Here is a 24,907-nt window from a genome sequence, read left to right as displayed (position 1 = left end):
TAGCCACCTCTCCTTGTATCAGAAACAGGAAGGATGCAGTCGCTATGTTGGGGGGATACTACAGGCCCCCCAACAGCCCAAGGGAAGTGGAAGAACGGATATGTCAGGAGATACTGGATAGGTGCAGGAAAAATAAGGTTGTTGTAGTGGGAGACTTCAATTTCCCTGGGATAGACTGGAAATCGCTTAGAGCTGGGACTCTGAGTGGGGAGGAATTTGTAAAATGCGTACAGGAAGGTTCTTTGGAACAATATGTAGATAGCCCGACTAGAGAGGGGGGCTATACTGGATCTAGAACTGGGGAATGAGCCCGGTCAGGTCTTCAAAGTTTCAGTAGGGGAACATGTGGCAAATAGTGACCACAATTCTGTTAGCTTTAGGATAGTGATGGAAAAGGATGAGTGGTGTCCCAAGGGTAAGGTGTTGGATTGGGGGAAGGCTAACTTTAGTGGGATTAGGCAGAAATTGGCAGCTGTTGATTGGGAGAGGCTGTTTGAGGGTAAATCCACATCTGGCATGTGGGAGTCTTTTAAGGATCAGTTGTTAGGGCTGCAGGATAGGCATGTGCCTGTAAAAAAGGATAGGAAGGGTAGGATTCGAGAACCGTGGATAACCAGGGAAATTGAGGGACTGGTCAAAAAGAAAAGAGAGGCGTATGTTAGGTCCAGGCAGCTAAAAACGGAGGGAGCTCTGGAGGAGTACAAAGAAAGTAGGAAAGAACTCAAACGAGGAATTAGAAGGGCAAAAAGGGGTCACGAAATGTCCTTGGCAGACAGGATTAAGGAGAATCCCAAGGCATTTTATTCATACGTTAGGAACAAAAGGGTTGTCAGGGAAAAAATCGGACCTCTTAGGGACAAAAGTGGGGAATTATGCTTGGAGCCCAAAGACGTAGGGGAGATCCTAAATGAATACTTCGGTATTCACAAAGGAGAGGGCTGTGTTGACTGGGCGTGTCTCGGAGGGGGGTGTTGAACTGTTAGAGAAAATCTCCATTACAAGGGAGGAAGTGTTAGGTTTTTTAGAGAATATAAAGACTGACAAATCCCCAGGGCCTGATGGAACCTATCCAAGGCTGCTCAGGGAGACGAGAGATGAAATCGCTGGGCCTCTGACGCAAATCTTTGTCTCGTCACTGGACACAGGTGAGGTCCCAGAGGATTGGAGGATAGCTAATGTGGTCCCGTTATTTAAGAAGGGTAGGAAGGATAACCCGGGTAATTATAGGCCAGTGAGCTTGACGTCCGTGGTAGGGAAGTTGTTGGAGAGGATTCTTAGAGATAGGATGTATGAGCATTTAGAAAGGAATAAACTCATTAACGATAGTCAGCATGGTTTTGTGAGAGGGAGGTCATGCCTCACTAACCTGGTGGAGTTTTTTGAAGAAGTGACTAGAATGGTTGACGAGGGAAGGACCGTGGATGTCGTCCATATGGACTTTTGACAAAGTACCTCATGGTAGGTTGGTGCAAAAGGTTGGGTTTCATGGGATGAAGGGGGAGGTGGCTAGATGGGTGGAGAACTGGCTTGGTCACAGAAGACAGAGGGTGGTAGTGGAAGGGTCTTTTTCCGGCTGGAGGCCTGTGACTAGTGGTGTTCCGCAGGGCTCTGTATTGGGACCTCTGCTGTTTGTGATTTATATAAACGATCTGGAAGAAGGTGTAACTGGGGTGATCAGTAAGTTTGCAGATGACACAAAATTGGCAGGACTTGCAAATAGTGAGGAACATTGTCAGAGGCTACAGATGGATACAGATAGGCTGGAAATTTGGGCAAAACAATGGCAGATGGAGTTCAATCCAGATAAATGCAAAGTGATGCATTTTGGTCGAGCTAATGTAGGGGGGAGCTATATGATAAATGGCAGAACCATAAAGGGTGTAGATACGCAGAGGGACCTGGGTGTGCAAGTCCACAGATCCTTGAAGGTGACGTCACAGGTGGAGAAGGTAGTGAATAAGGCATATGACATGCTTGCCTTTATAGGGCAGGGCATAGAGTATAAAAGTTGGGGTCTGATGTTGCAGATGTATAGAACGTTGGTTTGGCCGCATTTGGAATACTGCGCCAGTTCTGGTCGCCACACTACCAGAAGGACGTGGAGGCTTTAGAGAGAGTGCAGAGAGGTTTACCAGGATGTTGCCTGGTATGGAGGGGCTTAGTTATGAGGAGAGATTGGGTAAACTGGGGTTGTTCTCCCTGGAAAGACGGAGGATGAGGGGAGACCTAATAGAGGTGTATAAAATTATGAAAGGCATAGATAGGGTGAACGTGGGAAGCTTTTTCCCAGGTCGGTGGTGACGTTCACGAGGGGTCATAGGTTCAATGTGATGGGGAGGGAGGTTTAACACGGATATCAGAAGGACATATTTTACACAGAGGGTGGTGGGGGCCTGGAATGCGCTGCCAGGCAAGGTGGTGGAGGCGGGCACACTGGGAACATTTAAGACTTATCTAGATAGCCTCATGAACGGAGTAGGAATGGAGAGATACAAAAGAATGGTCTAGTTTGGATCAGGGAGCAGTGCGGGCTTGGGGGGCCGAAGGGCCTGTTCCTGTGCTGTATTGTTCTTTGTTCTTTGTATCTCATGAGCCTTAACCTTCTTAACCAACTTGCCATGAGAGACTTTGTCAAATGCCTCACTGAAATCCATATAGACGACATCCACGGCCCTTCCTTCGTCAACCGTTTTTGTCACTTCCTCAAAAAACTCCACCAAATTTGTAAGGCACGACCTCCCTCTTACAAAACCATGCTGTCTGTCACTAATGAGATTGCTCCGTTCTAAATGCACATACATCCTGTCTCTAAGAATCCTCTCCAACAACTTCCCTACCACGGACGTCAAGGCACTGGCCTATAATTACCCGGGTTATCCCTGCTACCCTTCTTAAATAACGGTACCACATTCACTATCCTCCAATCCTCAGGGACCTCACCTGTGTCCAATGAAGAGACAAAGATTTCCGTCAGAGGCCCAGCAATTATATCTCTTGTCTCCCTGACCAGTCTAGGATAGATGCCATCAGGCCCTGGGGATTTGTCAGTTTTAATGTTACCTAAAAAACCTAACACTTCCTCCCTTGTAATGGAGATTCTCTCTAACGGGTCAACTCCTCCCTCTGAGACACTCCCAGTCAACAAGTCCCTGTCCTTTGTGAATACCGATGCGAAGTATTCATTTAGGATCTCCCCTGTTCCCTTGGTTAAGAGTTCTTCTATCTTGCTTTTTTAGCCTTTGCCTGGAGAAACTGAACATATTGATCCTGAGACTTGACTGCTTTAAATTCTGCGAATACTCACAATTCTGTTTTGATCTGATAATCAGGGGAATGTCGGTAAGCACAGTGAGAACTTCACAGCAAAGGAAAATTATCCCTTTATCTGTCGGTAAAGGAAATGAGGGAGAAGAAAGTCACAATCATTCTGTATAAAAAGAAGTAAATACCACAGTCTCCATCTGCCAGTCTTCCGTTTATTCTCATTTCTTTAAGCTCATGGATATTGGTATTATCCAGGGCAAGCACATCTGCAGAAAGTGTCTGCAGCTTGAGGAGTGTCAGCTCAGAGTCATCGACCTGGAGGCTGATCTGCAGACACTGTGATATAACAAGGAGGGAGAGAGTTACCTGGATGCTTTGCTTCAGGAGGTGGTTACACCCCATTGGATTGGGTCTTCTGGTTTGGAGAGTGGTCAGGAACAGGAGGTGTGACTGTTGCTGAGGCAGGTAAGGGGACTCAGAGAGCAGGAGCTCAGGAGTATCAGCCCCTGCAATTGTCCAACAGGTTTAAGATTCTCTCAGTTCGTCTGGATGAGGGTGGACTGACCAGAGCACCGTGGTACAGGAAACTATTCAAGTGGGAGGAGCACATAAGAATGTGGCAGCAGTAGGGGACAGTATAGTGAGAGGGATTGACACTGTTCTCTGTAATAAGGAGTGAGAGTCCAGAACACTGTGTTGTCTGCTTGGTACCAGAGGGTCAGGACATCTGCTCCAGGCTGGAGAGGAACTTCCAGTGGGAGGGGGAGGTTGCATTTTGTGTAGGCACCAGTGACACAGGCAGGACAAGGAAGGTTCTGCAAAATCAGCATGTGGACCTCACCACCAAATTAAGAAGCAGAACCTCAAAAGTCATAATTTATGGACTATTACCTCAGCCACGTGTAAGTTGGCATCAAGCAAATCAGATTAGAGAACTGAATGTGTGTCTCAGAGATTGGTGTGGGAGAAGTAGGTTCTGGTTCATGGGACTTTGGCACTTGAAACGAGAGATGAAACGGCATCACGATGGCACAGTGATTAGCTCTGCTGCCTCACAGCGCCAGGGACCCGGGTTCGATTCCGGCCTCGGGTCACTGTCTGTGTGGGGTCTGTACCTTCTCCCCGTGTCTGCGTGGGTTTCCTCCGGGTGCTCCGGTTTCCTCCCACACTCCAAAGATGTGCAGGTTAGGTGCATTGGCCATGCTAAATTGATCCTCGTGTCAAGGGGATTGGCAGGGTAAATATGTGAGGTTATGGGGATAGGGCCTGGGTGGGATTGTGGTCGGTGCAGACTTGATGGGCCGAATGGCCTCCTGCTGCACTGTAGGGATTCTATCGACTGATTGTTCAAATAGAAATTAATAAGTGCAATCTAATAGCCATTCCAGGCACATGTCTACAGGGAAACCTAGATTGGGAGATCTAGCTTGGGAGCTGAATATTTGAGGGTCTGTGACATTTAGGAAGAAGTCTCACAACACCAGGTTAAAGTCCAACAGGTTTATTTGGTAGCAAAAGCCACTAGCTTTTGGAGCGCTGCTCCTTCGTCAGGTTGGTGGTGACGCTCACGAGGGGTCATAGGTTCAAGGTGAGGGGGGAGGGGGGATGGGCAGGGGGGAGGAGTGGGGGAGGTTTAACACGGATATCAGAAGGACGTATTTTACGCAGAGGGTGGTGGGGGCCTGGAATGTGCTGCCGGGCAAGGTGGTGGAGGCGGACACACTGGGAACGTTTAAGACTTATCTAGATAGCCACATGAACGGAGTGGGAATAGAGGGATACAAAAGAATGGTCTAGCTTGGACCAGGGAGTGGCACGGGCATGGAGGGCCGAAGGGCCTGTTCCTGTGCTGTATTGTTCTTTGTTCTTTGTAAGTGGGAGTTCTGTTCACAACCAGGGCATATAAAGACACAAACTCAATTTACAAAATAATGGTTGGAATGCGAGTCTTTACAGGTAATCAAGTCTTAAAGGTACAGACAATGTGAGTGGAGAGAGGGTTAAGCACAGGTTAAAGAGATGTGTATTGTCTCCAGCCAGGACAGTTAGTGAGATTTTGCAAGCCCAGGCAAGTCATGGGGGTTACAGATAGTGTGACATGAACCCAAGATCCCAGTTGAGGTCGTCCTCATGTGTGCGGAACTTGGCTATCAGGTTCTGTTCAGCGACTCTCTGTTGTCATGTGTCGTGAAGGCCGCCTTGGAGAACGCTTACCCGAAGATCAGAGGACGAATGCCCATGACCGCTGAAGTGCTCCCCCACAGGAAGAGAACACTCTTGCCTGGTGATTGTCGACCAGTGTTCATTCATCCGTTGTCGTAGCATCTGCATGGTCTCCCCAATGTACCATGCCTCGGGACATCCTTTCCTGCAGCGTATCAGGTAGACCAAGTTGGCCGAGTTGCAAGAGTAGGTACCATGTACCTGGTGGATGGTGCTCTCATGTGAGATGATGGCATCCGTGTCGATGATCTGGCAAGTCATGCAGAGGTTGCTGTGGCAGGGTTGTGTGGTGTCGTGGTCACTATTCTCCTGAAGGCTGGTAGTTTGCTGCGGACAATGGTCTGTTTGAGGTTGTGCGGTTGTTTGAAGGCAAGAAGTGGGGGTGTGGGGATGGCCTTGGCAAGATTTTCGTCTTCATCAATGACATGTTGAAGGCTCCGGACAAGATGTCGTAGCTTCTCCGCTCCGGGGAAGTACTGGACGACGAAGGGTACTCTGTCCGCCGTGTCCCTTGTTTGTCTTCTGAGGAGGTCGGTGTGGTTTTTCGCTGTGGCGCGTCGGAACTGTCGATCGCTGAGTCAATCGGATCGACAATCACCAGGCAAGAGTGTTCTCTTCCTGTTGGGGAACACTTCAGCGGTCACGGGCATTCAGCCACTGATCTTCAGGTAAGTGTTCTCCAAGGCAGCCTTCACAACACACGACAGTGCAGAGTCGCTGAGCAGAAACTGATAGCCAAGTTCCGCACACATGAGGACGGCCTCAACTTGGGTTCATGTCACACTATCTGTAACCCCCACGACTTGCCTGGGCTTGCAAAATCTCACTAACTGTCCTGTCTGGAGACAATACACATCTCTTTAATCTGTGCTTAACGCTCTCTCCACTCACATTGTCTGTACCTTTAAGACTTGATTACCTGTAAAGACTCGCATTCCAACCATTAGTTTGTAAATTGAGTTTGTGTCTTTATATGCCCTGTTTGTGAACAGAACTCACACTTACCTGACGAAGGAGCAGCGCTCCGAAAGTTAGTGGCTTTTGATACCAAATAAACCTGTTGGACTTTAACCTGGTGTTGTGAGACTTCTTACTGTGTTTACCCCAGTCCAACACCGGCATCTCCACATCATGACATTTAAGAAGGCCAGGAAGTTAAGAAAAGGGGGAGAGGTGGCTCTGTTAATTAAAGATGGCATTAGCACATTAGAGAGAGAGAACCTATGTTTACTAAACCAGGATGGAGAAGCAGTTTGGACCGAGCTGAGAAATGATAAAGGCACAAAGTCACTTGTGGGAATGGTGTAGGTACCCCTGAACTGTAACTACACGGGTCAGAGAGGTTTACAGCATGGAAACAGGCCATTCGGCCCAACTTGGCCATACCGCCTTTTTTTTAAACCTCTAAGCTAGTCCCAATTGCCCACATTTGGCCCATATCCATACCCATCTTACCCATGTAACTGTCTAAACGCTTTTTAAAAGACAAAATTGTACCCGCCTCAACTACTACCTCTGGCAGCTCGTTCCAGACACTCACCTCCCTCTGTGTGAAAACATTGCCCCTCTGGACCCTTTTGTACCTCTCCCCTCTCACCTTAAACCTATGCCCTCTAGTTTTAGACTCCCCTACCTTTGGGAAAAGATATTGACTATCTAGCTGATCTGTGCCCCTCATTATTTTATAGACCTCTATAAGATCACCCCTCAGCCTCCTACGCTCCAGAGAAAAAAGTCCCAGTCTATCCAGCCTCTCCTTATAACTCAATCCATCAAGTCCCGGTAGCATCCTAGTCAATCTTTTCTGCACTCTTTCTAGTTTAATAATATCCTTTCTACAATAGGGTGACCAGAACTGTACACAGTATTCCAAATATGGCCTTACCAATGTCTTGTACAACTTCAACAAGGCGTCCCAACTCCTGTATTCAATGTTCTGATCAGTGAAACCAAGCGTGCCGAATGCCTTCTTCACCACTCTGACCACCTGTGACTCCACTTTCAAGGAGCTATGAACATGTACCCCTCGATCTCTTTCTTCTGTAACTCTCACCAACACCCTACCATTAACTGAGTAAGTCTTGCCCTGTAAGCTCTGTAAGGTCAGTAGCAGATTCAGAAAACATCGAATAGACTAATTCCAATGAGAAATAAACATTTCAAGAGGAGGACCCTACATTTGTGGTTAACTAAAAACAGTTAATGAGAGTATTAAACTGAAAGAGAAAGCATCAGGCAGAGTCAACATGGTTTTGTGAAAGGGAAATCAGGTTAAACCAATAGATTGGAGTTTTTGATGGAACCACATGTATCATAGAATCATAGAAACCCTACAATGGAGAAAGAGGCCATTTGGCCCATCGAGTCTGCACCGACCACAATCCCACCCAGGCCCTACCCCCCCTTTTCCCTACATATTTACCCGCTAATCCCTCTAACCTACGCATCTCAGGACACTAAGGGGCAATTTTAGCATGGCCAATCAATCTAACCTACACATTTTTGGACTGTGGGAGGAAACCCACGCAGACACGAGGAGAATGTGCAAACTCCACACAGACAGTGACCCAAGCCGGGATTCGAACCCAGGTCCCTGGAGCTGTGAAGCAGCAGTGCTAACCACTGTGCTACCGTGCTGCCCATTTCCCCTTTGGATAAATGGGAAAAGGAGATGTACTCTGGATAAAGGAGAATGGGTGGGTGTGCTCTGGATAAAGGGGAATCGGCGGGTGTGCTCTGGATAAATGGGAATTGATGCATGGTCTCTGGATAAAGGGGAATCGGTGAGTGTGCTCTGGATGAAGGGGAATCGGTGGATTTACTCTGGATAAAGGGGAATCAGTGGATCTCCTCTGGATAAAGGGGAATCGGTGGGTGTGCTCCGGATAAAAGGGAATCAGTGGGTGTGCTCTGGATAAAGGGGAATCGGTGGGTGTGCTCTGGATAAAGGGGAATCGGTGGGTGTGCTCTGGATAAAGGGGAATCGGTGGGTGTGCTCTGGATAAAGGGGAATCGGTGGGTGTGCTCTGGATAAAGGGGAATCAGTGGGTGTGCTGTGGATAAAGGGGAATCGGTGGGTGTGCACTGGATAAAGGGGAATCGGTGGGTGTGCTCTGGATAAAGGGGAATCGGTGGGTGTGCTCTGGATAAAGGGGAATCGGTGGGTGTGCTCTGGATAAAGGGGAATCAGTGGGTGTGCTCTGGATAAAGGGGAATCGGTGGGTGCGCTCTGGATGAAGGGGAATCGGTGGGTGTGCTCTGGATAAAGGGGAATCGGTGGGTGTGCTCTGGATAAAGGGGAATCGGTGGATTTACTCTGGATAAAGGGGAATCGGTGGGTGTGCTCTGGATAAAGGGGAATCAGTGGGTGTGCTCTGGATAAAGGGGAATCAGTGGGTGTGCTCTGGATAAAGGGGAATCGGTGGGTGTGCTCTGGATGAAGGGGAATTGGTGGGTGTGCTCTGGATAAAGGGGAATCAGTGGGTGTGCTCTGGATAAAGGGGAATCAGTGGGTGTGCACTGGATAAAGGGGAATCAGTGGGTGTGCTCTGGATAAAGGGGAATTGGTGAGTGTGCTCTGGATGAAGGGGAATCGGTGGGTGTGCTCTGGATAAAGGGGAATCGGTGGGTGTGCTCTGGATAAAGGGGAATCGGTGGGTGTGCTCTGGATAAAGGGGAATTGGTGGGTGTACTCTGGATAAAGGGGAATCGGTGGGTGTGCTCTGGATAAAGAGGAATCGGTGGGTGTACTCTGGATAAAGGGGAATCGGTGGGTGTGCTCTGGATGAAGGGGAATTGGTGAGTGTGCTCTGGATAAAGGGGAATCGGTGGGTGTGCACTGGATAAAGGGGAATCGGTGGGTGTACTCTGGATAAAGGGGAATTGGTGAGTGTGCTCTGGATGAAGGGGAATCGGTGGGTGTGCACTGGATAAAGGGGAATCGGTGGGTGTACTCTGGATAAAGGGGAATCGGTGGGTGTGCTCTGGATAAAGGGGAATCGGTGGGTGTGCTCTGGATAAAGGGGAATTGGTGAGTGTGCTCTGGATGAAGGGGAATCGGTGGGTGTGCACTGGATAAAGGGGAATCGGTGGGTGTGCTCTGGATAAAGGGGAATCGGTGGGTGTGCTCTGGATAAAGGGGAATCGGTGGGTGTACTCTGGATAAAGGGGAATCGGTGGGTGTGCTCTGGATAAAGGGGAATCGGTGGGTGTACTTAGATTTCCTGAAGGCATTTGATAAAGTGCCACATCAAAGGTTATTGCAGGAAATAAAAGTTCCGGGTTTGGGGGTAACATATTGATAGAAGATTGGCTGGTGAACAGGAAGCAGTGAGTCAGTATAAATTGGTCTTTTCAGGTTGGCAGGCTGTAACGAGTAATGTGCCACAGGGATCAGTGCTGGGGCCTCAACACTTTACAATTTATATCAATGACTTGGATGATGGGATGGATGGAATGGTTGCTAAATTTGCTGACAGCACCAAGCTAGGTAGGAAAGTAAATTGTGAAGCGGACGTAAGGAGGCTACAAAAAGATATCGACCGGTTAAGTGAGTGATGAAAACTCTGGCAAATAGAGTATGATGTGGGCAAATGTGAAATTCCCCATTTTAGCAGGAAAAATGAAAAAGAAGCTGATTATATAAATGGTGAGAGATTGCAGAGCTCTTAGATACAGAGGGATCTGGATGTCTTAGTGCATAAACCACAAAGAGGATAGTACGCAGAAACAGCAAGTAATTAGGAAAGCTCTTAGAATGTGATCGTTTGTTGTGAGGGGAATTGATTACAAACGTTAGGGAGGTTATGCTTCAGTTGTACAGGGCATTGGTGAGACCACAGCTAGAGTATTGTGTACAGCATCGGTCTCTTTATTTAAGGAAAGATGTAAATGCATTAGAAACAGTTCAGAGAAGGTTTACCAGACTAATACCCGATGAAGGGACAACGCTCCGAAAGCTCGTGCTACCAAATAAACCTGTTGGACTTTAACCTGGTGTTGTGAGACTACTTACTGTGCCCACCCCAGTCCAACGCCGGCATCTCCACATCAAACTAATACCAGGAATGGGCGGACTATCTTTTGAGGAAAGATTGGAGAGGTTGGCTTTGTTTCCACTAGTTTAGAAGAGTGAGAGGTGTGGCTGAATAAGAACATAAGAACTAGGAGCAGGAGTAGGCCATCTGGCCCCTCGAGCCTGCTGTACCATTCAATAAGATCATGGTGATCTTTTTGTGGACTCAGCTCCACTTACCCGCCCGCTCACCATAACCTCAATTCCTTTACTGTTCAAAAGAAGAAGAGGAGAGCGGTAGTGATAGGGGACTCGATGGTCAGAGGTACAGACAGGAGGTTCTGTGGTTGTGACAGAGACTCCCAGATGGTTTGTTGCCTCCCGGGTGCCAGGGTCAGGGATGTCTCTGATCGCGTGCACAGCATTCTGAAGTGGGAGGGTGATCAGCCAGATGTCATGGTACACATCGGTACCAATGACGTAGGAAGGAAGAGTGAGGAGGTCCTGAAGAGTGAGTATAGAGAGCTTGGTAGGAAGTTAAAAAGCAGGACCCCGAGGGTAGTAATCTCAGGATTGCTACCTGTGCCACGTGCCAGTGAGGGTAAGAGTAGGATGCTTGGGCGGATGAACACGTGGCTGACGAACTGGTGTAGGGGGCAGGGTTTCAGATTTCTAGATCATTGGGACCTCTTCTGGGGCAGGTGGGACCTGTACAAGAGAGACGGGTACACCTGAACTACAAGGGGACCAATATACTTGCAGGGAGGTTTGCCAGTGTTATTGGGGAGGGTTTAAACTAGATTTGCAGGGGGATGGGAACCAGAGTGCCAGAGCAGATAGTGGAGTGGGGGTGAAAATAAATGATGTTAATAGTTCATGCAAAATCACAAATAGAAGGGTTGTGTGTGGTGGTAATAATCTTCTGAGGTGTGTCTATTTCAATGCCAGGAGTATTGTGGGGAAGGCAGACGAGCTGAGGGCGTGGATTGACACATGGAATTATGACATTATAGCCATTAGTGAAACTTGGCTACAGGAGGGGCAGGACTGGCAGCTCAATGTTCCAGAGTTCCGATGTTTCAGACGTGATAGAGGCAGAGGGATGAAGGGTGGGGGGGGTGGCATTGCTAGTCAGGGAAAATGTTACAGCAGTGCTCAGGCAGGACAGATCAGAGGGCTTGTCTACCGAGGCCATATGGGTGGAGCTGAGAAACAGGAAAGGTATGACCACATTAATGGGGGTGTATTATAGACCACCCAATAGTCAGCGAGAATTGGAGGAGCAAATCTGCAGAGAGATAGAACATAGAACATAGAACATTCCAGCGCAGTACAGGCCCTTCAGCCCTCGATGTTGCGCCGACCAGTGAAACCCATCTAAAGCCCCTCTAATCTACACTATTCCAATGTCATCCATATGTTTATCCAATAACCATTTGAATGCTCTTAATGTTGACGAGTCCACTACTGCTGCAGGCAGGGCATTCCACGCCCTTACTACTCTCCGAGTAAAGAACCTACCTCTGACATCTGTCCTATATCTCTCACCCCTCAATTTATACCTATGTCCCCTCGTGCTAGCCAACACCATCCGAGGAAAAAGGCTCTCACTATCCACCCGATCTAATCCTCTGATCATCTTGTATGCCTCTATTAAGTCACCTCTTAACCTTCTTCTCTCTAACGAAAACAACCTCAAGCCCCTCAGCCTTTCCTCACACGATCTTCCCACAATACCAGGCAACATCCTGGTAAATCTCCTCTGTAACCTTTCCAACGCTTCCACATCTTTCCTATAATGCGGCGACCAGAACTGTACGCAATACTCCAAATGCGGCCGCACCAGAGTTTTGTACAGTTGCAGCATGACCTCCTGGCTCCGAAACTCAATCCCTCTACCAATAAAAGCTAACACACCGTACGCCTTCTTAACAACCCTATCAACTTGGGTGCCAACTTTCAGGGATCTATGCACATGGACACCCAGATCCCTCTGTTCATCCACACTACCAACTATCTGACCATTAGCCCAGTACTCTGTATTCCTGTTACTCCTTCCAAAGTGAATCACCTCACACGTTTCCACATTAAACTCCATTTGCCACCTCTCAGCCCAGCTCTGCAGCTTATCTATGTCCCTCTGTAACCTGCCACTTCCCTCCGCACTGTCTACAACTCCACCGACTTTAGTGTCATCCGCAAATTTATAAAAATGACAAACAGCAGTGGCCCCAAAACAGATCCTTGCGGTACACCACGAGTAACTGAACTCCAGGATGAATATTTCCCATCAACCACCACCCTCTGTTTTCTTACAGCTAGCCAATTCCTGATCCAAACTACTAAATCACCCTCAATCCCATGTGTCCGTATTTTCTGCAAAAGCTTACCATGGGGAACCTTATCAAATGCTTTGCTGAAATCCATATACACCACATCAACTGCTTTACCCTCATCCACCTCTTTGGTCACCTTCTCAAAGAACTCAATAAGGTTTGTGAGGCACGACCTACCCTTCACAAAACCGTGCTGACTATCCCTAATCAAATTCTTTCTTTCTAGGTGATTATAAATCCTATCTCTTATAATCCTTTCCAATACTTTGCCCACAACAGAAGTAAGGCTCACCGGTCTATAATTACCAGGGTTAAAACATAGAACAGTACAGCACAGAACAGGCCCTTCGGCCCACGATATTGTGCCGAGCTTTATATGAAACCAAGATCAAGCTATCCCACTCCCTATCATCCTGGTGTGCTCCATGTGCCTATCCAATAACCGCTTAAATGTTCCTAAAGTGTCTGACTCCACTATCACTGCAGGCAGTCCATTCCACACCCCAACCACTCTCTGCGTAAAGAACCTACCTCTGATATCCTTCCTATATCTCCCACCACGAACCCTAGAGTTATGCCCCCTTGTAATAGCTCCATCCACCCGAGGAAATAGTCTTTGAACGTTCACTCTATCTATCCCCTTCATCATTTTATAAACCTCTATTAAGTCTCCCCTCAGCCTCCTCCGCTCCAGAGAGAACAGCCCTAGCTCCCTCAACCTTTCCTCATAAGACCTACCCTCCAAACCAGGCAGCATCCTGGTAAATCTCCTCTGCACTCTTTCCAGCGCTTCCACATCCTTCTTATAGTGAGGTGACCAGAACTGCACACAATATTCCAAATGTGGCCTCACCAAGGTCCTGTACAGTTGCAGCATAACCCCACGGCTCTTAAACTCCAACCCCCTGTTAATAAAAGCTAACACACTATAGGCCTTCTTCACAGCTCTATCCACTTGAGTGGCAACCTTTAGAGATCTGTGGATATGGACCCCAAGATAGAATCATAGAAACCCTACAGTGCAGAAGGAGGCCATTCGGCCCATCGAGTCTGCACTGACCACAATCCCACCCAGGCCCTACCCCCACATATTTACCTGCTAATCCCTCTAACCTACGCATCTCAGGGGCAATTTTAACCTGGCCAATCAACCTAACCCGCACATCTTTGGACTGTGGGAGGAAACCGGAGCACCCGGAGGAAACCCACGCAGACATGAGGAGAATGTGCAAACTCCACACAGACAGTGACCCGAGCCAGGAATCGAACCCGGGACCCTGGAGCTGTGAAGCAGCAGTGCTAACCACTGTGCTACCGTGCCGCCCAGATCTCTCTGTTCCTCCACAGTCTTCAGAACCCTACCTTTGACCCTGTAATCCATATTTAAATTAGTCCTACCAAAATGAATCACCTTACATTTATCAGGGTTAAACTCCATTTGCCATTTTTCAGCCCAGCTTTGCATCCTATCTATGTCTCTTTGCAGCCTACAACAGCCCTCCACCTCATCCACTACTCCACCAATCTTGGTGTCATCAGCAAATTTACTGATCCACCCTTCAGCCCCCTCCTCTAAGTCATCTGTGAATTTTGACACACTATACTTGGTCCCCAACTCCAAATCATCTATGTAAATTGTAAACAATTGCAGTCCCAACACTGATCCCTGAGGCACACCACTGGTCACTGATCGCCAACCAGAAAAACACCCATTTCCCCCCCCATTCTTTGCTTTCTGTTAGTTAACCAATCCTCTATCCATGCTAATACATTACCCGTAACACCGTGCACCTTTATCTTATGTAGCAGTCTTTGGTGCGGCAAATCCAGATACACCACATCCTTGTCCACTGCACATGTAATGTTATGGTCTACAGAGATTAATTTCCTGAAGGATCTTCAATCAAGCAAATCTGACTTTTGGGTCAAAGTTGTGTTTTTTTTTAAAGTATGCTGGGATTTCCTGTGGCTAAGGGGTGGAATGTTCCCGTTCCGCCCGCCACGGGACACGGACCATGCAAATTATTAGGTGTAACAAATTGTTCCCAAACAAATGAGCAGAAGAAGTTGGCTACGTAACTTTTGGAGCCAGTGTTTCCTTATATGGGCATTGGAATGTAAGATAAATGTACTTAAGGCCTAAGCATGATGGAGTCTGCCGGGTCCAGAGCCTTTGTGCTGGATCTATTTGATGAGCCTCATTGAGCCATCAGGTTCCTTATCAATTCATTGGCCGGTTGCCCAGGAACATTTGGGGTGAAAGGCTGTGTGGAAAAAGCCGGGGACCAAAGCTGACAGGAAGAAGAGACAACAGGAGGGATTTTCCAGACACGCTCGCCGCGAAACTGGAAAATCCCACTCAAGGTCAACAGACCTTTCCATGGTCTTCCCCTCCGATTCCTGTGGCAGGCGGGACAGGAAAATTCCACCCCAATATCTGGAAAGAAGAAAGGTGGCTAATATCCAGGAGGGAAAATCCTGGGCAGGTTTTCACATGCAAGTGGAAATCAACCTTAAGTTAAGTAAAGTAACAGATAGTGAGTACTTGGTTTATGCATTGCAGGTAGACTTATGTAGGTACAAACATCAAGGAAATTGTGTTTAAGTATCTAAAGTCGACTTTGTGCCTTTATTCACCAGTAGAGCTTAAAACAGAGGTTTAGAGGTGATCAGAACCTTTCAGATTCTGAGGGGTCTTGATAGAGAGAGTGTGGAGAGAATGTTTCCTCTTGTCAAAGAATCTATAACTCAGGGTTACAGTTTAAGAACATAAGAACATAAGAACATAAGAAATAGGAGCAGGAGTAGGCCATCTAGCCCCTCGAGCCTGCCCCGCCATTCAACAAGATCATGGCTGATCTGACGTGGATCAGTACCACTTACCCGCCTGATCCCCATAACCCTTAATTCCCTTACCGATCAGGAATCCATCCATCCGCGCTTTAAACATATTCAGCTCAGTGGGCAGAGAATTCCAGAGATTCACCACCCTCTGGGAGAAGAAGTTCCTCCTCAACTCTGTCTTAAACCGACCCCCCTTTATTTTGAGGCTGTGTCCTCTAGTTTTAACTTCCTTACTAAGTGGAAAGAATCTCTCCGCCTCCACCCTATCCAGCCCCCGCATTATCTTATAAGTCTCCATAAGATTCCCCCTCATCCTTCTAAACTCCAACGAGTACAAACCCAATCTCCTCAGCCTCTCCTCATAATCCAAACCCCTCATCTCCAGTATCAACCTGGTGAAACTTCTCTGCACTCCCTCCAATGCCAATATATCCTTCCTCATATAAGGGGACCAATACTGCACACAGTATTCCAGCTGCGGCCTCACCAATGCCCTGTACAGGTGCATCAAGACATCCCTGCTTTTATATTCTATCCCCCTCGCGATATAGGCCAACATCCCATTTGCCTTCTTGATCACCTGTTGTACCTGCAGACTGGGCTTTTGCGTCTCATGCACAAGGACCCCCAGGTCCCTTTGCACGGTAGCATGTTTTAATTTGTTTCCATTGAGATAGTAATCCCATTTGTTATTATTTCCTCCAAAGTGTATAACCTCGCATTTATCAACGTTATACTCCATTTGCCATATCCTGGCCCACTCACTCAGCCTGTCCAAATCTCTCTGCAGATCTTCTCCGTCCTCCACACGATTCACTTTTCCACTTATCTTTGTGTCGTCTGCAAACTTCGTTACCCTACACTCCGTCCCCTCCTCCAGATCATCTATATAAATGGTAAATAGTTGCGGCCCGAGTACCGATCCCTGCGGCACGCCACTAGTTACCTTCCTCCAACTGGAAAAACACCCATTTATCCCGACTCTTTGCTTCCTGTCGGATAGCCAATCCCCAATCCACTTTAACACACTACCCCCAACTCCGTGTGCCCTAATCTTCTTCAGCAGCCTTTTATGGGGCACCTTATCAAACGCCTTTTGGAAATCCAATGAGGAGTCGCTCACTTAAGACAGAGCTGAGGAGGAATCTTTTCTCTCACAAGGCGGTGGAAGGCAGAGTCTTTGAATATTTTTAAGGCAGAGCTGGATAGATTCTCAATTAATGAGGTGATTGGAGGTTGGTAGGAATGTGGGGTTGAGGTTACAATCAGATCCGCCATGATCGTATTGAATGGGGGAACAGGCTCGAGGAGCCGAATGGCCTACTCCTGCTCCTAATAATGTTCAAGTCTGAGATCGATAGACTTTTACATATTAAAAATATCAGGAGAAACAGGAACAGTGCAGGAAAATGGTGAAGTATCATACATGATCTCAGTGGACAGCAGAGCAGGTTTGAGGGGTTGAATGGTCTTCTGCTGTTGCTATCTCCCATGTCTTTCTGTTTGTAAAGGCCTGACTATAGCGTGCATTCAATGTTGACATTGTAAGTGTGTTTGTGTAGCTGTGGGTTGGTGCAGCAGGGATTTAGGGAACCTGCAGCCGAGCACACTCTCGCTCCCTGAGCTTTGGCTGCTTCGATTTGAAACTTAGTCAGGACAGGATTGAACGAGAGGCTCCTCCCAACTTGGGCAGAGGAAGAGAACATAGATCTGAGGGCATGAAGGCAGAAGGGCAGGTAAATAGGGTGGTGAAAAAGGCATATGGGACACTCGCCTTTATCAATCGGGGTATAGATTACAAAGGCAGAGAAGTCATGATGGAGTTAGAGTTAGAACTTGGTGAGGCCACAGCTATAGTACTGTGTGCAATTCTGGGCACCAAATTATAGGAAAGATGTGATTGCACTGGAGGGAATGCAGAGGAGGTTCACCAGGATGCTGCCTGGGATGGAACATTTCAGTTATGAAGAGAGGTTGGATAGGCTTGGGTTGTTTTCTCTGGAGCAGAGAAGACTGAGGGGGCGACCTGATTGAGGTGAACAAGATTATGAGGGGCATGGACAGGGTGGATACGGAGCAGCTGTTCCCCTTAGTTGAAGGGTCAGTCACGAGGGGACATAGGTTCAAGGTGAGGGGCAGGAGGTTTAGTGGGGGGGTGTGAGGAAAACTTTTTTACCCAGAGGGTGGTGAGGGTCTGGAATGCGCTGCCTGGGAGGGTGGTGGTGGAGGTGGGATGCCTCACATCCTCTAAAAAGTACCTGGATGAGCACTTGGCATGTCATAACTTGGACTTCAACCCAGATAAATGCGTAGTGGTCCATTTTGGCAGGTCAAATGGGATGAAGGAGTATAACATCAAGGGTAAGACTCTTAGCAGTGTAGAGGATCGGAAGGACCTTGGGGTCCGGGTCCATAGGACTGTTAAATCGGCCTCACAGGTAGAGGAGGTGGTTAAGAAGGTGTATGGTGTGCTGGCCTTCATCAATCGAGGGATTGAGTTTAGGAGTCGGGAGATAATGATGCAGCTTTATAAGACCCTCGTCAGACCCCACTTGGAGTACTGTGCTCAGTTCTGGCTGCCTCATTACAGGAGGGATGTGGAAATGATTGAAAGGGTGAAGAGAAGGTTTACAAGGATGTTGCCTGGATTGGTTGGCATCCTTATGAGGATAGGCTGAGGGAGCTCGGTCTTTTCTCCTTGGAGAGACGAAGGATGAGAGGTGACCTGATAGAGGTATACAAGATGTTGAGAGGTATAGATCGGGTAGATTCTCGGAGGCTTTTTCCCAGGGCTGAAATGGCTGCTACGAGAGGACACAGGTTTAAGGTGCTGGGGAGTAGGTACAGAGGAGATGTCAGGGGTAAGTTTTTCACTCAGAGGGTGGTGGGTGAGTGGAATCGGCTGCCGTCAGTGGTGGTGGAGGCAAACTCGATAGGGTCTTTTAAGAGACTGCTGGATGAGTACATGGGACTTAATAGGATTGAGGGTTATAGGTAAGCCTATATATAAGCCTAGGTAGGTAGGGACATGACCAGCGCAACTTGTGGGCCAAAGGGCCTGTTTGTGCTGTATTCTTTCTATGTTCTATAACATTCAGGGCTATGGGCCAAGTGCTGGCAGATGGGATTAGATGGGAGTTCAGCTGTTTCTAATGTGTCGGTGCAGACTCGATGGGCCGAAGGGCACTGTATGATTCTCTGATAATATTAATGCAGCAGAAATATTCCTCTTTAAACTTACAGATGCTGGCCAGGAACGGAGACTGTTCAGTCTGTCTTCGCAGGAAGAGTGTGACAACATAGAAGGTCATTGCAAAACACTGAACGCAGCCAATCCCAGCGGCAACTTTATATCCCAGGGTAAATCCTGACCAAACACAAACAAATGGTTATGTCAGCCTAGGTCACAGCAGACTCTTACATTCTGGAAAAGATTTGTTCAGTTTCTAACAAGACAGTTTCCACTGAGATTAAAATGACACAGTCTACAATGAAATAGAGACACGCATCAGCCAATAAAAGAGCTCCGGATGACAGATAAGGATTTTCCCCTCATTAATACAACAGGGCTGTGGTTGTTACAGGAAGCAAAGTTTACAGGCTACAGGAAGCTGCAGGCAAAGTGTTTCACAGGAAGTGACTGACAATAAACCATGCCAGCACAGTGAGAGGCCATTTAGCCACTCTGCCCGTGTTGACTCAATCCAAGACTAGAACATAGAACAGTACAGCACAGAACAGGCCCTTCGGCCCACGATGTTGTGCCGAGCTTTATCTGAAACCAAGATCAAGCTATCCGACTCCCGATCATCCTGGTGTGCTCCATGTGCCTATCCAATAATCGCTTAAATGTTCCTAAAGTGTCTGACTCCACTATCACTGCAGGCAGTCCATTCCACACCCCAACCACTCTCTGAGTAAAGAACCTACCTCAGACATCCTTCCTATATCTCCCACCATGAACCCTATAGTTATGCCCCCTTGTAATAGCTCCATCCACCCGAGGAAATAGTCTTTGAACGTTCACTCTGTCTATCCCCTTCATCATTTTATAAACCTCTATTAAGTCTCCCCTCAGCCTCCTCCGCTCCAGAGAGAACAGCCCTAGCTCCCTCAACCTTTCCTCATAAGACCTACCCTCCAAACCAGGCAGCATCCATCCTTCTTATAGTGAGGTGACCAGAACTGCGCACAATATTCCAAATGTGGTCTCCCCAAGGTCCTGTACAGTTGCAGCATAACCCCACGGCTCTTAAACTCAAACCCCCTGTTAATAAAAGCTAACACACTATAGGCCTTCTTCACAACTCTATCCACTTGAGTGGCAACCTTCAGAGATCTGTGGATATGAACCCCAAGATCTCTCTGTTCCTCCAAAGTCTTCAGAACGCTACCTTTGACCCTGTAATCCACATTTAAATTTGTCCTACCAAAATGAATCACCTCATATTTATCAGGGTTAAACTCCATCTGCCATTTTTCAGCCCAGCTTTCCATCCTATCTATGTCTCTTTGCAGCCTACAACAGCCCTCCACCTCATCCACTACTCCACCAATCTTGGTGTCATCAGCAAATTTACTGATCCACCCTTCAGCCCCCTCCTCTAGGTCATTAATAAAAATCACAAATAGCAGAGGACCAAGCACTGATCCCTGTGGCACTCCGCTAGCAACCTGCCTCCAGTCCGAAAATTTTCCATCTACCACCACCCTCTGTCTTCGATCAGATATGATGTGGAGATGCGATCAGATAGCCAGTTACCTATCCAATTGGCCAACTTTCCCTCTATCCCGTACCTCCTTACTTTCATCATAAGCCGACCATGGGGGACCTTATCAAACGCCTTACTAAAATCCATGTATATGACATCAACTGCCCTACCCTCATCAACACACTTAGTTACGTCCTCAAAAAATTCTATCAAATTTGTGAGGCACGACTTGCCCTTCACGAATCCGTGTTGACTATCCCGGATTAATCCGCATCTTTCTAAATGGTCGTAATTCCCATCCCGAAGGACCTTTTCCATCAACTTACCAACCACCGAAGTAAGACTAACCGGCCTATAATTACCAGGGTCATTTCTATTCCCTTTCTTAAACAGAGGAACAATATTCGCCACTCTCCAGTCCTCTGGCACCATCCCCGTAAGAGTTTTAACAACACCAGGTTGAAGTCCAACAGGTTTATTTGGTAGCAAATGCCATTAGCTTTCGGAGCGCTGCTCCTTCATCAGATGGAGTGGAAATCTGCTCTCAAACAGGGCACAGAGACACAAAATCAAGTTACAGAATACTGATTAGAAAGCAAATCTCTACAGCCGACCAGGTCTTAAAGATACAGACAATGTGAGTGGAGGGAGCATTAAACACAGGTTAAAGAGATGTGTATTGTCTCCAGGCAGGACAGCTAGTGAGATTCTGCAAGTCCAGGAGGCAAGCTATGGGGGTTAATGATAGTGTGACATAAACCCAACATCCCGGTTTAGGCCATCCTCATGTGTGCGGAACTTGGCTATCAGTTTCTGCTCAGCGACTCTGCGCTGTCGTGTGTCGTGAAGGCTGCCTTGGAGAATGCGTACCCGAAGATCAGAGGGCATTAAAGGCGGCCTTCACGACACACGACAGCGCAGAGTCGCTGAGCAGAGACTGATAGCCAAGTTCCCCACACATGAGGACGGCCTAAACCGGGATGTTGGGTTTATGTCACACTATCATTAACCCGCACAGCTTGCCTCCTGGACATGCAGAATCTCACTGGCTGTCCTGTCTGGAGACAATACACATCTCTTTAACCTGTGTTTAATGCTCCCTCCACTCACATTGTCTGTATCTTTAAGACCTGGTCGGCTGTAGAGATTTGCTTTCTAATCAGTATTCTGTAACTTGATTTTGTGTCTCTGTGCCCTGTTTGAGAGCAGATTTCCACTCCATCTGATGAAGGAGGAGCGCTCCGAAAGCTAATGGCATTTTCTACCAAATAAACCTGTTGGACTTCAACCTGGTGTTGTTAAAACTCTTACTGTGTTCACCCCAGTCCAACGTCGGCATCTCCACATCATGACTACCACCCCCGTGGACAGTGAGGACCGAAAGATCAAAGCCAAAGGCTCTGCAATCTCATCCCTTGCCTCCCAAAGAATCCTAGGATATATTTAATCAGGCCCAGAGGACTTATCGACCTTCAGTTTATTCAAAACTGCCAGTACATCCTCCCTCCGACCATCTACTTCCTCCAGCCTATGAGCCTAAAACACCTTCTCTTCCTCAAAAACATGGCCCCTCTCCTTGGTGAACACTGAAGAAAAGTATTCATTCATCACCTCTCCAATCTCTACTGACTCCATACACAAGTTCCCACTCCTGTCCTTGACCGGCCCTAACCTCATCCTGGTCATTCTTTTATTCCTCAAATAAGAGTAAAAAGCCTTGGGGTTTTCCTTGACCCAACCCGCCAAGGACTTCTCATGTCCCCTCCTAGCTCTCCTCAGCCCCTTTTTCAGCTCATTCCTTGCTAACTTGTAACCCTCAATCGAGCCATCTGAACCTTGTTTCCTCATCCCTACATAAGCTTCCCTCTTCCTTTTTGCAAGACATTCCACCTCTTTTGTGAAACTCTGGCCAGAATTTTACTATCCCACCCGCCACGGGAATCGGAGCGGGCGAGGGGCGGACAATGGAAAGATCCGGTGAACTTGGGTGGGATTTTACGGTTTTGGGACAAGCCCTCTATCTCAGTGTTATAAACTTCACACTCAATATATCCACAAACTCCTATTTGGATGACAATATAAAACTTGGTTGAATTATGAGTGGTGAGGAGGAAGTAACACAGAAACATAGGAGATGGGATCAGGAGCCTGCTCCGCCATTCATCACCATCATGGCTGATCATCCAACTCAATAGCCGAATCCTGCTTTCTCCCCATAACCTTTGATCCCATTCGCCCCGAGTGCTGTATCCAGCCGCCTCTTCAATACATTCAACGTTTTGGCATCAACTACTTCCTGTGGTAATGAATTCCACAGGCTCACCACTCTCCGGGTGAAGAAATGTCTCCTCACCTCCATCCTAATGGTTTACCCTGAATCCTCAGACTGTGCCCCCTGGTTCTGGACTCCCCCCACCATCGGGAACATCCTCCCTGCATCTACCCTGTCCAGTCCTGTTAGAATTTTATAATTCTCTGTGAGAGCCCCCTCATTTGTCTGAACTCCAGTGAAAACAATCCTAACCTAGTCAATCTCTCCTCATACATCAGTCCCGCCATCCCCAGAATCAGCCTGGTAAACCTTTGAGGCTTCAAGGTGATTTTGACCAGTTGAGTGAGTGGGCTGATATCTACAGTGTACCATTCCCAAACATTTCACTCTGGGCTGAGTGACAATTGTTTCCTTTGCGTTAAAAGGTTCCGTTGAACAGAAGGGGAATTGTCAGCCTGATATTCGGAGTGGAAACATTTACTTACCCTCATCTAAGATGATGATGACAAATGCAATGATGTGACAGAAAAATGAGAGTGCGTGAAGGATCATCACCACAGATGTCACCTGAAGCCAATATTGTTTAACTGAAATTTAAAAGTGGTAGACTTGAAGAGAATATCCAGAAATTATACACTTTAAAATGCAGAATTGTAACAATGCTTAACCCCGGGAGGAAATCACTCGCACAAAATGCTTGTTATTACCTTGATAATTCTCCAGTGCAAAGAGTATGAAGGCTGTTGCACAAATGGATATCACTGTGCTCACCAAGGAAACGACCGAACTCACAAGAGCATCTTCGTGAAGGAACAGAACTCCTACAACTCAAAAATAGCCTGCATTTAACCTCAGAGTTGCCACATATATGTTGAGAAAAGGCTTTGTGATAATCTACAGTGGTTTAGGAAAAGGCCCAAGTTTTCTTAGCACACACTCAAGAATAAAGCAACAACTATAAGACCATAAGACATAGGAGCAGAATTAGGCCACTTGGCCCATCAAGTCTGCTCCGCCATTCAATCATGGCTGATATTTTTCTCATCCCCATTCACCTGCCTTTTACCCATAACCCTGATCCCTTTATTAATCAAGAACCTATCTATCTCTGTCTTAAAGACACTCAATGACCTGGCCTCCACAACCTTCTGCGGCAAAGAGTCCCACAGATTCACCACTCTCTGGCTGAAGAAATTCCTCCTATCTCTGTTTTAAAGGATCGTCCCTCCAGCCTGACTCGTTTTGTTGTTTGGGCAGCTGATAGAATATCTTTACACTCACTTTCAGCAAATGGGAAGCTCCTGAATGCACTTGGAGCTGTTGAAATCCAAGTCAAGCACATTGCTCGATGGTGAGCCAATACTGGTGACAACCCTTTCCCTTATTCATTCAAAAGTGTGTTAACCAGGGTTCAGGGTAAGCACACTCCTCTTAGAGTGAAGGGCAAGGCTGGTAGAAGTAGGGAACTCTGGATGACCCAGGATATTGAGGCCCTGGTCAAGAAGAAGAAGGAGGCATGTGACATGCATAGGCAGCTGGGATCAAGTGGATCCCTTGAAGAGTATAGGGGGAGTAGGAAAAGAGTTAAAAGAGAAATCAGGAGGGCAAAAAGGGGACACGAGATTGTTTTGGCAGATAAGGCAAAGGAGAATCCAAAAAACTTCTACAAATACATAAAGACCAAAAGAGTAACAAGGGAGAGAGTAGGGCCTCTTATGGATCAACAAGGTCATCTATGTGCGGATCCACAAGAGATGGGTGCGATCCTAAATGACTATTTCTCATCAGTATTCACTGTTGAGAAAAGCGTGAATGTGAGGGAACTTGGGGAAATAAATAGTGATGTATTGAGGAGTGTACATATTACAGAGAAGGAGGTGCTGGAAGTCTTAAAGCGCATCGAGGTAGATAAATCCCGGGACCTGATGAAGCGTGTCCCAGGACAATATGGGAGGCTAGGGAGGAAATTACGAATCCCCGAGCAGAACTATTCGAATAATCGACAGCCACAGGTGAGGTGCCTGAAGATTGGAGGGTGGCGACTGTTGTGCCTTTGTTTAAAAAGGGCTTCAGGGAAAAGCCTGAGAACTACAGGCCAGTGAGCCTCACATCTGTAGTGGGTAAGTTGTTAGAAGATACTTTGAAAGACAGGATCTACAGGCATTTAGAGATGCAAGGACTGATTAGGGACAGTCAGCATGGCTTTGTGAGTGGAAAATCAGGTCTCACAAATTTGATTGAG

At 47.3% G+C, this 24,907-nt stretch overlaps 1 protein-coding gene across 1 annotated transcript in view; it reads right to left on the bottom strand.

The window, feature by feature from the left end:
- LOC144486058 (uncharacterized) overlaps positions 1-24,907 on the bottom strand; it is a 116,326-nt gene that overhangs the window by 77,039 nt on the left and 14,380 nt on the right. The window contains exons 3-6 of the mRNA XM_078204161.1: positions 23,373-23,486; positions 23,151-23,252; positions 18,923-19,048; positions 3,305-3,385 (exon numbers count right to left, since the gene is read on the bottom strand). Of these exons, the coding sequence (XP_078060287.1) occupies positions 3,305-3,385; positions 18,923-19,048; positions 23,151-23,252; positions 23,373-23,486 (423 nt within the window). The remainder of the gene's footprint in view (positions 1-3,304; positions 3,386-18,922; positions 19,049-23,150; positions 23,253-23,372; positions 23,487-24,907) is intronic.

Source organism: Mustelus asterias, unplaced genomic scaffold (assembly GCF_964213995.1).
Source record: "Mustelus asterias unplaced genomic scaffold, sMusAst1.hap1.1 HAP1_SCAFFOLD_281, whole genome shotgun sequence".
Classification (NCBI taxonomy): Eukaryota; Metazoa; Chordata; class Chondrichthyes; order Carcharhiniformes; family Triakidae; genus Mustelus; species Mustelus asterias.
This window is presented reverse-complemented; position numbering and strand designations above follow the sequence as displayed.